General features: G+C 52.4%; 2 protein-coding genes across 56 annotated transcripts in view; one reads left to right on the top strand and one right to left on the bottom strand.

The window, feature by feature from the left end:
- MOK (MOK protein kinase) overlaps positions 1-8,830 on the top strand; it is an 86,049-nt gene extending 77,219 nt beyond the window's left edge. For 19 of the 47 annotated variants that reach the window (XR_012416148.1, XR_012416147.1, XR_012416146.1 and 16 more), the window contains 2 exons: positions 27-227; positions 318-857. Coding sequence is in view for 43 of the 47 variants with exons in the window: in XM_073998265.1 (XP_073854366.1) it covers positions 27-227; positions 318-398 (282 nt within the window). In the remaining 4 variants the exon portion in view is untranslated. Of the gene's footprint in view, positions 1-26; positions 858-3,166; positions 5,064-5,596; positions 5,691-6,446 lie in introns of those variants that run through there. The other 28 variants (XM_073998276.1, XM_073998269.1, XM_073998274.1 and 25 more) reach the window with 5 other exon arrangements.
- Positions 5,880-13,715, bottom strand: part of WDR20 (WD repeat domain 20) — an 89,427-nt gene continuing 81,591 nt past the window's right edge. For all 9 annotated transcript variants that reach the window (XM_065547511.2, XM_045397643.3, XM_045397640.3 and 6 more), the window contains one exon: positions 5,880-6,713. In XM_065547511.2, the coding sequence (XP_065403583.1) occupies positions 6,660-6,713 (54 nt within the window). In that variant the 3' untranslated portion in view covers positions 5,880-6,659. The remainder of the gene's footprint in view (positions 6,714-13,715) is intronic.

Genomic DNA, 13,715 nt, shown 5'->3' with positions numbered 1-13,715 from the left:
CCAACTGGCCTCTGTTCTGTTTCAAGAAACAGTCCCTAAAGCAAGAGGAGGACCATCCCAAGAGACAAGGACCGGCCTACGTCATGGAACTGCCCAAACTAAAGCTTTCGGGAGTGGCCAAACTGTCGTCTTACTCCAGCCCCACGCTGCAGTCCGCGCTTGAATCTGGGACAAATGGAAGAGCGCCGGTGCTGAGACCCTTGAAGTGCATCCCTGCGACCAAGAAGGTAGCACGGAGCCAGCTTCTCCGGCGGCTCTGCTCTCCCGCCCTGCCCAGGCCGCCACTGAATTTCTTGTCTGTAATTTTTCTTTGACAGACAGATCCGCGGAAGGACCTTAAGCCTGCCCCGCAGCAGTGTCGCCTGCCCACCATAGTGCGGAAAGGCGGAAGATACTGAGTATACTGAGCAGCAACAGTCGTCTCGACTTCCGGAGGCAACACCAGGCCCGATCGGGCCCGGCCTGGGCGATCTGCCGCTGAGACGCCACGGAGGGCTGGGGACGCACCTGCGTCCGTTTCGCACTGGCTGGGGCTCTGGGTGCTGCCCTGCGCCCCGCCGCACCCGCGGCCCGCGCAGCTGCCCAGGATGTTCTGGGCTAATATATTTGTAAAACCACATTCTAGGGTTTTCTTTCATTTTCGTAAGAATTTGGGGCAGGGAATATTTTGTAACTTTGTATATGAATCAAAACAAGCAGGCATTTCTGTGATCAGTTGGGCGTGGTTGGAAGGTGGGCTCTGCGTGTCCCCTCCCAGCGCTTTTCTGGCGCTGCTGGTCAGTCGTGGAGCGCACCACCTCTTACCAGTGACGCTACTGGACACCCCGACTTTTATTAAAGAATAAGCTGTCGTTACAGTATTGCATTTTAATATTCTCCGAGTCCAACATGTGTCCTTACCAGCCATTCCTTTATTTTAGCTTTAGTGGGCACATGAGGGGAATTGATTTTGTTGGGAAGGCTTTGATGTAGCTTAAATTTTTTTTTTTTTTTTTTTTTTTGAGGCGGAGTTTCACTGGTTCCCCAGGTTGGAGTGCAGTGGTGCGATCTTGGCTCACTGCAACCTCCACCTCCCGGGTTCAAGGGATTCTCCTGCCTCAGCCTCCAGAGTAGCTGGGATTACAGGCGCCCGCCACCACGCCCGGCTGATTTTTTGTATTTTTACTAGAGATGGGGTTTCTCCATGTTGGTCAGGCTGGTCTCAAACTCCTGACTTCAGGTGATCCTCCTGCCTCGGCCTCCCAAAGTGCTGGGATTACAGGCGTGAGCCACTGCGCCCGGCCTGGTGTGGCTTAATTTTCATTTGAAGAACCACTCAGGAAGGAGCACACACAGGCATGTCCTTGGAGCCCTGTGTGCTCCTCAGCGACCAGCCTGGCAAGGTGGTACGGGGCACAGGGCAGGCCTGCAGGGTCTCTTCTGAGCACAGGCTTCAAGGTGACCACGTTGTCATTTTAGCTCCTGGTGCCCACCTGTCTCTGGGGAGTATGGAGCCCTGCCCCAGGCCTGCCAGTGGGTGCTTTGAGCTATTTGCCGAGTGCCAACAATAAGTTGGGTACCTTGTGTCCTAGAAAAAGAAACCTGCTTCCCCGTGGGGATGGGATGGGAACATTGCAAAGAAACTGGCACTGGCCGGGCTGCTGGGCACAAGAAAAGTCCTAGTAAGTCCTTGTTTATCTTGGAAAGTAACTTAGTAATTGGGTCCTCCTTTTTTTTGTCATCTTCCCAAACTTATGAGATATTTTTGAAAAAAGCTAAATTTCTCGGGCTAGTGTTTAGGCCTCCTTGTTCCTGTGTTGAGACAAATCTGTGACACCCTTCCTTCATGTGCTCTCCAGTGGCTCTGGCCCCAGCCCCAGGCCATCTGACACGACAGTGGACTCTGGGCCATACGGAGGGAGGGCAGGCTGGAGGAGGAGGAAAGGGCTGGGAGCATGGGGCAGCGAGTCCATAGGTACAGGTGCCCGGTCTGTGCCACATGGGGGTCAAAGGAGCCCAAGAAGAAGGGCAGATTACAGCCCGGAAGTGAGGCTTGCCATAATGTTCAGAGCAAGCCTCTCCCTGGGCTCCTTTTAAACCCATTTGAGACCCTGGTGCAGCCTTCAGGGCTGCCCTTGCTGTAGGGGAGGTGTCTGAGCAGGGGGGTGGCACCGTTCTGCCTCTACAGAGGGCCTGGGAGTCCCAGGGGAGTCGGACACCAGGGCCGTGGGCAGAGCCCAGCAGCAGGGAGGGCTGGGGGACAGAAGGATGGGGAGGTGTAGGGGTGGGGGTGGGGCGCACAGGTCACAAGAGAGGGACCTGTGGGTAGGGGAGTGGTGGCTAGGAGGGGCGCGCCCTGTCCCCGGGCCTGGCTTAAGTGTTGGGCATGTAAACGGATTAAGTGTTTGTGTACTTGGGAAACGTGTTCTTCTCTTTACACCTAAAAATATGAAGGGAAAGTCTTGACAGTTCTTCTGCAGGCCTTTTTGAGAAAGCAAGTGTGGTCTGCAGATGCTGGTGCCCCGGACATCAGCTGCCCTGACTTCTGTCACCCTCCTCGTGGTGGGGGCAGCACGGCTGGGGGCTCTCTGAAGGCAAGAAAGTCCCTAAAGCAAGAGGAGGACCATCCCAAGGCCCGCCGCTTGAGGCCCTCCTGGTTTTGTTGGACTTGGACATAAACGCTCTGAAGCAATGTAGAGCCCCCGGCACGCCAGGGCCCAGGGCAGCTGGGCCTCCAGGATGGAGGTGAGCAGGGGACCAGAGCCCAGCTCCACAGGCCCCCTCCATGGAGGAGTGATGGGGGTCTGTGGCGCACAGCAGGGTTCCCACATCGGCTTCCCAAGTCCAAGGGTGGAGATTCCAAGGGTGATGATTTCCTGCAGATTTGGAGAAAAGGGAAATCCTGCCAGCCACCCTTGGACTTCCTGCCCTGCACTTGGCCCTCGCACCTGCCTGCTCTCGGCAGCAGGCGCCAGGATCCCCAGGCTGCCTTAGCTGTGTGTGGTTCCCTGTGTCTGTCTGGGCCCTGTGATGGGGGCCAGGGCTGAGGGCAGAGGGGCCAGGCTGGCTCAGCCCATAGGAGGCCACCTCACCCTGCTGCCGCCTCTGCCGCCCCAACTGGAAAGCTGGCCGGATTATTTCCATTCTTCTGTGCAATGCAACTGAAGCGCTTGAATTATCCCCACAGAACCCAGAACGGAAGCAAGGATGAGGCCTCAGCCGTCCTCCTCCCCATTCAAACACGTTCATCCCGCAATCCTCTGCTAAGCACCTGCGTGCTGCCCCGCTGCACTGTCGCCCTTCTTGTGCGAGCCTACCCTCGCCCACCCACCTCACCCTCCTGACCTTAAAGAAGACACCAGGCAGAAGCACAGGGGAGCCACTCCACACTGGTGGGGCGGGCCTTGCGGGGAGAAGCAGTACGCAGCCATCTCCGTCAGCCATCTCCGTCTGGCACTCAGATGTGCATGCCTTCGTGTGACAGGCAACAGCAGTGTGACCGTGACCTCCCGTCTCCTACTCTGCTGCCCCCACACCTGTGGTGCAGCCAGCCTGCCACGAGGCGGCTAGAGTCCAGCTAGACCCACCCCTGGCATGGCCGACCTCTTCCTGGCTTTCTCTGGGCCTAATCCCGTGAGGAGCGTGCATTCTTCAACGCCGGAAGTGTAAGGAAGTTCAAGGCAAGTGAGAAAAACCCAAATCGTCCCAGGGAAGCTCGTCTTTCCAGGGCGTCTGAGTGAGGGCATGACCAGCCTTGATGCTGCCTCACTGCCATCTGCCCAGGGCCTGCTGAATGCTTGAGTCCATGGTGACAGTGGTGGGGACAGTTATGAGGCAGTTAGAGTTTGGAAGTCATCTTGGCCGACTTGGCTACAGAGCAGTCTTAGGAACAGCGCCATAAAAATAAAGATTTATTCCTGGCACAGATGCATCTAGAGTAAACTGGGGCATATCTGACAGCGTTAGTACTGTGATGGCCAAATGCAAAGTGCACTCCAGAACCAGCGAAGGGTGACAGACTGGGCTGAGGCAGAGCTAGGACTAACCATCTCGAGTGATACCATCTCAGGGCCAGCAAAAGTTTTGGACATAGCTGGGTCATCTGACCAAACTGCTCAAGTCTTTACGTAATTATTGTCCTGGTATTAAATTTCCACCTGCCACTTTCCACAAACAGGAAACAGAATAAGGAGATGACCAGGAAGATTGCCAGATTAAGAATTCTAGACTTGGCCAGGTGCAGTGGCTCATACCTATAATCCTAGCATCTTGGGAGGCTGAGGCAGGAGGATCGCTTGAGCCCAGGAGTTTGAGACCAGCCTAGGCAACATAAGGAGACCCTATCTCTACAAAATACCAAAAAGTTACTCAGGTGTGGTGGCACACATGCGTGATCCCAGCTACTCGGGAGGCTGAGGTGGGAGGATCACTTGAACCCAGGAGGTTGGGGCTGCAATGAGCTATGATCGCACCACTTCATTCCAGCCTGGATGATAGGTGAGATTCTGTCTTAAACAGAAAAGAATTTTAGACTTATTTTCAAAAGTAGTTCCTTCTGACTTCCAAATACACCCGCGGTTCACTGTAGCTGTTTTGGACCCTCCTGGGTTTGGCTTCCTGTGTAACTGACAGCACCTAGCAATCAGTACTTTAAGATGACAGAAATACCAAAGTACCTAAAATGTGCTAATACTTTAATACAGAGGTCACTCTGCATGTGTCTAATTTATCCATTCTGATTCTTTCATTTAGAACAGCAAGTCTTAGTGTCTTGTATTTCTCTTTCTAGAAGACTCACACCATAGTTCATGGCCCCCTGATCCAGAGGCCCTGCTGGGGCCTCTGAGTGGGGCAGGCTGAGAACTCAAGCCGTAACTAATCTCTCCCCTGAAGAAAACTAAACTGAGGGCTCAGATGATGTGAAGTTTTCTGTGGCTGCATTCATACAAATGGTGAAAATGTAGCATACCTCCCCTCAAAAGCCCGAAATTAAAGACATGCCCCCAATTTAATGTGATCAATTACAGAAATAGGTTTCAGACACTTCATGGTTTAAAGTCTCACAAAATAAAGCTTTCAAAGGATCCAGTTGTATATGATTTTTTAAAAAAATAAACATTCTTCTGTTTGGTAGCTGCACATTCTGTTGCAATTCTAGTAACTCGTTGAGCAGGTGTGGGATGCCCTAGGCTCATAGATGCTCATGAGCTGGTTCAACCAAGTAAGAAAAATCTCAGGTAAGGCCGGGCAGGGTGGCTCACACCTGTAATCCCCGCACTTTGGGAGGCCGAGGCGGGCGGATCATGAGGTCAGGAGATCGAGACTATCCTGGATAATACGGTGAAACCCCGTCTCTACTGAAAATACAAAAAATTAGCTGGGCGTGATGGCAGGCGCCCATAGTCCCAGATACTCAGGAGGCTGAGGCAGGAGAATGTCATGAACCTAGGAGGCAGAGCTTGCAGTGAGTTGAGATCACGCCACTGCACTCCAGCCTGGGTGACAGTAAGACTCTGTCTCTTAAAAAAAAAAAAAAAAAAATCAGGTAAACAGTTTGATTAGCTAGTTCATGTCCCACGTTCATACTCACTGTAGAAACTGTTATGTGTGGTCACAGGCTTTCAACGACAAAAGAAGGACTCGAAGCTGTAAGGAAACATGATCCTGAAACCCTGTGCACACGTGCAGCTGCCCGCAGTGGCCACAGACAGGTGAGGCTGCGAGGCGGCCACGGAGCCCACGCCCTCCTGAGCCGTGTTCTTGAACATCCCGTCGCAAGTGTGACTGACGGGGCTTCTAGTAACATGGGGTGAAAAAGACAAAACAATTCCATACCAACCAGTTCAACCAAAATGTACAGGAAAGACTAAGCCAATTTAACAGAAGATAAACAAGCGGTATATTCAAGATAGTTTTAATATTAATTTTTTTGTGAATTAGAAATATCACTCTTAAATGATGAAAATTACTAGTGAAGTAACTATTTTCCCCAATTGCAGAATTACATTATTTATACATATAATACAGAGTTGATTGCATTGGGAAATAACAGTATTAAACATCGACAGGTAAAAAGGGCATCTTCACACCGCACCTCAGAGGGCCGTGAGTCCTTTGTACCCATCTGCAAAGTAACTCCACCAGCATTCAACTATTTTTAAGTGCAAACAATTTTTTTAGATCTGTGATTGCAGCATCTGCCTTCCTGAATTACATTAAGTCAGAAAGTAACAATTTTCTCTATGAGTGCATTCAAGGTTGTCTTCTGACCACCTAAGGTATAGAAAAATCAGTGCAAAAACAGGAAAGCACTATTTATAACAGTTGAATTTCAGGGGATTTCTTGTCCAAGAAACATTCTATTTTACACTATGTATATATGTATATATTATATATATATGAGATTTAATTACATTGAATTTTAGAGTAAAAAGTAAGAAAACTCAATTTCTTATTTTTTACTGCAGCCCCAAAAGACCGATTTAAAATGGAAACAATTTCTTTGGGTGAGCAGTGGGAGCACGATGCCGCAGAGTGAGCCGTTCGCCGTCCACACGGCCCTCGTCGACGTCCACCGCCTGAGGTCTGCCGGCTGGCACGGCTCAGGCGCAGCTGGGGCTCCTCCTCGTCACTCCCTCGAGTCCAAGTCCCGGGAGGCTGTGCGCGCAGCAGTGGGGTCGCTACACTACAGTTCCACCTGGAGAACTGGCCTGGCTTGGGGATGACAATGAGCCCTGCAAACAAAGCAGTCTACATTAATCCAGCAAAACACCGGACAGGCGACAGCCACCATGCTCGCCCTCTGCCAGCAGCTCCATGTGGTCAAAACTGGTGCTGTTGGTGTGGAAGCCAGTGTGGGAGCAAACCCTCCACTTCATCTATTTAATTCCTATCCATATCACTGCGTTCAATTCCTAGAGAATTGGAACCCTGCTGGGTGCAATATTGTGGTCTCAACACTGTCCAAGAGAAGGGCAGGCAGGGCTGGCCTTGCCCCTGGGGGAGACAGTGGTTTCTCGGCACCTGAGGACAGGTTCTTCGGAGTTTCACTGACCCAAAGGTACAGGTGTCTCGTGGGAGGTGTTCAGCGCCTTCAGCCAGGGTTGAGCCCAGGGCCCCACAGTTCTGGACTGCACACCCAGTCCCTTGGAGCCAGGGGTTGCCTTCAAGGATAGAGTTCAGGGACACATTTGAAAGGGCATTCTCTGCTGGGGGGGGTTCTTGCTTTGTTGGGTGGTGCGACCATGGCACCCTCTGGCTGCAGCTGTCCACATGTGTAGGCCCCACAGGTAGAGACAGGAGGGCCCAGGCCGAGGTGGGGGGAGCCCCAGAACAAAGGAGTCTTGCCGTGAGGCTGCGGCTGGGTGTGGAGAACGGATGTGGGGGCCAACCCACCAGGGCCAGCTGGAAGAATGGGCGGGGTGCTTCTGGCTCTTCAGGGCAACTCCTGCTGAGAGGCTCACTGGGGAGGGGGAATCTCACCCAGATTTAGCAAGACAGGCGTGAGCTTAGGTAAACCTAAGAGGGTTTAACTTCCCACACAGCAAAGAGTACTTCCATTTCTTTGCATTTACTATTGGGCGGCAGTTAAATTACATCAAGGCATGGCGTTCGTTTATGAAGAAGAACATTAAGATGGCGACAGTGCAACCCCAAAGGTGCACATTTTCAGCTCTGGGAATGCAACTCAGCCTAAGCTGTCGTGGAAGAAGGCTTCGGCTGATGAGTACTGTTTACAAATGACAAGCCTTTAACTCAAGCAAACATTGCTACCTTCTCACACATTGGACTTGCGTGGACACAGATGAGGGTGACAATCTGAAACTGCCCTTCAGCCTCGCCCACACGCTGCTGCAGGAAGCCGGGAAGCAGGCTGTCCCACTGGTCATTTCATCCCGTTTCTTCCCTTCACCTGAAATCTGTTCACCTAGACAAGCTCAGGAGCAAACAGAACGTGGCAGCTGCCCTGCTCAGAGGCTACGGGAGCGCTTTTCCTCTGGGACCCCTGAAAAGGGACAGAACCCTGTTTGTACTTGTGGAGGACCCCGCAAATGCCCCATACTTCTGGCTCAAACTCATCAAGGCTGTGGAGGTCAGCTGGGCAGCGGGTGGCTGACTGCACTTCTGCCACGGACAGTCTGGAGGAAGGAAGCCTCTAACACAGGACGCTATGCCTTCATCACCGTGCACACCCTAAGAAAGTACTTTCCACAAGCTACGTGGTGTCCAGGAGGTGACAATCTCCTGAACCAAGAGGCACCTCCCTTCCCCCCAGCCACAGAAAACTCATCTACTCCTGGCAAGGGAGAAAGTGGTGGTGATCCAGCCTGGGGACAGACGGAGAGGGGCCACCTCATCTGGCAGCCACAGAGTCTCCCTCCCCTTTCACAGAGCGCCAGGTGGAGGCAAGTGCTCCAGGTATGAGGCAGCCCTACCCACAGGAAGGTGGTGTCCTGTGAACCAATCCTGTATTAAGTTTAGCTTCCCAGGAGCACATTTCACGACTTAAAAACAAGTGACAGCCAGCCCTGTGGGAGGCTAAGGTGGGGGGTTCACTTAAGCCCAGGAATTTGAGACCAGCCTGGCTAACATGGTGTATTTTTTGTATTCTACTAAAATGGTGTAATCTACTAACATGGTGTAATTTTTGTATTCTACTAAAAATACAAAAATTAGCCGGGTGTGGTGGTGCACGCTTATCATCCCAGCTACTCAGGAGGCTGAGGCAGGAGATGGCTTGAGCCCAGGAGATGCAGGTTGCAATGAGCTACAATCCACTGCACTCCAGCCTGGAGCACAGAGCAAGACTCGTCTCAAAAAATGAAAATAAAACAAGTGACATTAATTTTAATATTTTCTCTTTTTTGGGGGAGTCTCGCTCTGTCGCCCAGGCTAGAGTGCAATGGCACGATCTTGGCTCGCTGCAAGCCCCACCTCCTGGGTTCAAGCAATTCTCCTGCCTCAGCCTCCCAAGTAGCTGGGACTACAGGTGCCCGCTATCACGCCCGGCTAATTTTTTGTATTAGCAGGATGGTCTCGATCTCCTGACCTCATGATCCGCCTGCCTCGGCCTCCCAAAGTGCTGGGATTACAGGCGTGAGCCACTGCGCCCGGCCAATTTTAATATTTTCTTTAACTCAGGATGTTTCATAACATATTCAGCAATACAAAACTTATTAATGACTTTTTTGGTAAGAAGCCTAAGAGGTGTGCTGTGTGGTTGACACGTTATGGCACATTTCAGGTTGGACTGGCCCCGGTTTACATACTCAGTGGCTGTAGGTGGCTCGTGACGGCCATGAGGGACAGCACCCGTCCTTAGACGTCCTCTCACTGAGCGGGAGGCCGCTTTCCATCACTCCCAAGGGCGGGCGGGTGCTGAGACGCAGAGGTGGTGCCGCCACCAGGCTGCCAGAGCCTGATGTCGAGGGACACGCTGCTTCCACCCGCTGGTCCCTACAAAGCCCTGCCCCTAGAAAGCGACCCAACCTGAGGGTTGCAGGTAGCTTCCTATTCTCCCATTAGCACAAAACAAATGTACACTACACTCATTCTCCAGTTTCTGCTGGCTAACGCCTTGATGCCAGCTGTGGTGGCAGCTGGGAGCCAACTAGAACCACCCTCATGCCCTCCACCGTCCCAGTCTCCACTGGGCCCACCTTCCGGAGACATCTTCAATCAACCGCCCTCCGCTCGCCTTCTGTAGTCCATACTGGCAGAACAGGGAACTGGGGGTTCCCATTAGCAGGCCTTAGCCCTTTTCATTCAACCCTGGTTAACAATTGTTTTAGAACGGATCGCCATGCGGAGAATGTGCCCTGGTTAACAATTGTTTTAGAACGGATCGCCATGCGGAGAATGTGCCCTGGTTAACAATTGTCTTAGAACGGATCGCCATGCGGAGAATGTGCCCTGGTTAACAATTGTCTTAGAACGGATCGCCATGCGGAGAATGTGCCCTGGTTAACAATTGTCTTAGAACGGATCGCCATGCGGAGAATGTGCCCTGGTTAACAATTGTCTTAGAACGGATCGCCATGCGGAGAATGTGCCCTGGTTAACAATTGTCTTAGAACGGATCGCCATGCGGAGAATGTGCCCTGGTTAACAATTGTCTTAGAACGGATCGCCATGCGGAGAATGTGCCCTGGTTAACAATTGTCTTAGAACGGATCGCCATGCGGAGAATGTGCCCTGGTTAACAATTGTCTTAGAACGGATCGCCATGCGGAGAATGTGCCCTGGTTAACAATTGTCTTAGAATGGATCGCCATGCGGAGAATGTGCCCTGGTTAACAATTGTTTTAGAATGGATCGCTATGCGGAGAATGTGCCCTGGTTAACAATTGTTTTAGAATGGATCGCCATGCGGAGAATGTGCCCAGGATCAACACTCAGGGTCCCTACGCTGGAGCACTGGGGAAGCAGGTTGGCTACCGGTGAAAAACCCAAGAGGACCCCAGGGTGCTTGACCAGGGACTCCCTGGAGCCCGCCTGTCAGAGCAAAGGGGAGAACAGCGGTCTCTAATAGGAGTTAACAGGAAGGCGAAGCAAAGACCCAGTGGGTCCGGCCTCCAGTTCTCCAGCAGTGAACCCAGCAAGCCCCAGGAGACGGGCCTGCAGGCACAAGCCCTGGAGTGTACTGGGCCTGCTGCGGCCCTGGGTTAGCATCAGTGCCAGGCATGCCCAGAAGCAGGGGGTGCGACACAGTGAGCCCTCCGGGTGGCAGAGAAGGGGCCTTGGCACCCTGCAGGCAGGTGAGGACTTGTGCGAGTCAATGAACCCGTCATCTTGCACCCATCACTTGCTGGAGATGGACTCGCTTTGCCGTGAGGAACACTGGAGGCAGCAGAGGAAGAAATGCCATTCAGAAGAAATTAAATGGAAAAAAGCCACCTTGTTTCTGTCAGTCTGTGATTTAGTCTAAAGATTATCAGGTGGCAGAAGAGGAAGGCGAGCAGCAGACACCTAGGCCCCCGTGGGAGGATCCAGGCTGCAGCTTCCCTCGAGAGCACAGTGGGAGGCTTGTTAAGTGTGGGGGATCCACTGCCCAAATGTTTATCCATGTCAAACTCCCAGTGACAGGGACCCTGCTGCCCCAATCTGCCTGCTCCTCAGGGAGGGAGCGTGGTTTTACCCTGTCCTTCTCTGCTTCCTTTTCATGGGAGAAAAGGGGCAAGGCCCGGCCTGGCCAATGGAGAACCTGGCAAGGGGAGCCCACGCACACTTCACCTGTCCTCAGCAGCGTGCAGGAGCCGCTGGTCTGTCTGTGCACTGGAAGCAGGACAGCTGGCAGCTCCAGGCTTTACCAGTTGCCATCAGGCAAAGGAGTTCCCCAGGGAGAATCTGCACGGCGTCCCATCAGCCCCCATGCTGTGAGAGGAACGGGGCAAGCCTTGGCTCTAATACTTAGTCAGCTGCTCGGCTCTCCACAGAGTCACTGTTTCATTCCTGTAGAGATTTCAGTTCAAAATTAAGTGATAGAAAATACTCCAGCTCTTGGTTTGGGTTTGATTCTAATTTATAATACGAAGTTAAGAGAATTATGCCTTGTCGCACCAGAATATATAGGAAAAATATTTTGGTTCAAAACAATTTACAATAAAGCAGCAGGGCCACGTTCCTGCCCCTGCAGGTGCTGCTCAGACTGCAGATTCTGACAGCAAGACAGGACTGTGAGGGCCACTGGCCACATCAGAGAAAGGACATGTCCTGAAGCTCTGTCAGGCCCAGGACAGTCTCCTGGCTCTGGGTTCCGGGAGAGCTTCCCCTTCCGACGTCCGCAACCCCTGGCCTGTGAATGTCAGAGAAGACAGAACCTCAAGGAGACAAATGTGGGATGTGGATGAGTGTGTGGGCTGGGCGCCAGCTCATCCCTCATCCACCTGGGACTGTTCAAAACCCTCTCTGGTCATTCAACTCCTAAGGTCACCCTTTCCAACCCAAACAAAAGTGATACGCAGACAGGCCCTGGGACCCGTTTTATTGCAGGCAGGCAGGCAGACTAGCACTTCTCTCCTGAGATTGTGGACAAAGTGCCACAAGACAGAATCTGCTTCTACACAGCCACAACATCCGGGAGCTTGGTGCCAGCTGGCCGGGGTGCTGTGGAGGTCACCTCCACTGGCGTCTCCCAGAGGGAGAAGGCCAGCCTTGGCCCTGCACGTAGCCTCTGAGGCTCCAATGCTGGCCTCTGTGGCAGGTGCTCCTGGGGAGAACATGAGTTAAATGTTATTTGCAAAGCAATACCTTTTTAGAGACGGTGCAGGAATGATGAGAACTATGACCAGGCTAGCCTGCTCTCAGAACTAGGACTTCCAGCTCGGAACACACTCCTTAACTGCTCACCTGCAAGACTCCCACCATTCTCATTACACAGAGCACGACAGAAAGGAACCAAAGCAAACCTGGAGAAAGCAGCCATGGTTTATTCAGGGCGTGCGAAGCCAGTTTTTAGATCACACAAGTGGCACGTGAGCCACAGAGCCGGGGACCCTTGGCACAGCCCAGGGATGCTGGGACCCATCTCTGCCCCAGACTTGCCGCGCAGTCTGGCCTGGGACCTCAGTTGTAGCTGGGCAGTGGACCATGTACCTCTGCCAGCTTTAACCTGTCCACTGACAGGTCACAGTAAGGGGCCACACTTCCCCTAGATGCCACTCAACCTGGCCTCTAATGAGAAAAGCCGCCCAGAGAAAAGGATTGTGCTCTTCAGACATCTGGGGAAAGACCACGCAAATGAAGGGCACAACCATTTAAGGGCTCCGCTGTGATCTGAAGGTGGAAGAAAAGCATCAGAGAGAATGTGTGCAAGTTAGGGGGCCTTCATCGTGATCCCGTTCACTGACGGAGACCAGCACAGGCCCGGGCTGTCACTGGAGGCCCTCCTGCTCCTGGGACCCACTGGGCCCTGCAATCCTCTCTGCTGTGTGGGGCAGGAAAAAGGGACCCCACTTAGTCTCCCTAAAGCCTTTCTAGCTTGAGTAACTTCAAGGAGGATTTTGCTCATGCTGCCTCCCACCTAAAAGGGGAGGCTGGTTTTGGAGGCCACTGACCCTGGAAGGGGTGGTGGGGAGCTGAGAGCCTCTAGGTGGTCTGTTCATCTCCAGAGACCCCTGAGCTCAGAATCCATTAATTCTGACAAGCAGCCACACATGGATAAATGGCTATTTTTTCTTTAAGACAGAGTCTTGCTCTGTTGCCCAGGCTGGAGTGCAGTGGCACCATCTCAACTCACTGCAAGCTCTACCTCCTGGGTTCAAGTGATTCTCATGGTGCCTCAGCCTCCCAAGTAGCTGGAACTACAGGCGCACGCCACCAGGCCCCGCTAATTTTTGTATTTTTAGTACAGACGGGGTTTCGCCATGATGGCTGGGCTGGTCTCAAACTCCTGGGCTCAGGTGATCCACCCGCCTCGGCCTCCCAAAGTGCTGAGATTACAGGTGTGAGCCATCCCACCCAGCTGAGAACTGGCTATTTTTATTTTTTTGAAGGTACAAACTAGTTATTTTTAAAAGACCAAAATGTCATGGTTTTCTTAAAAAAAAAAAAAAAAAAAACTTGCTGTCAACTTAATAGTCTTTAGGGTTTAAAATCTACTCGGTGCTAGCCGGGGCAACATGGCAAGACCCTACATCTACGGAAATAAAAATACAAAAATTAGCTGCGTTTAGTGGTGTGTGCTTATGGTCCCAGTTACTCAAGAGGCTGAGATGGGAGGATCACTGAGCCCAGGA

This window comes from Macaca fascicularis, chromosome 7 (genome assembly GCF_037993035.2).
Source record: "Macaca fascicularis isolate 582-1 chromosome 7, T2T-MFA8v1.1".
Lineage (NCBI taxonomy): Eukaryota > Metazoa > Chordata > Mammalia > Primates > Cercopithecidae > Macaca > Macaca fascicularis.
This window is presented reverse-complemented; position numbering and strand designations above follow the sequence as displayed.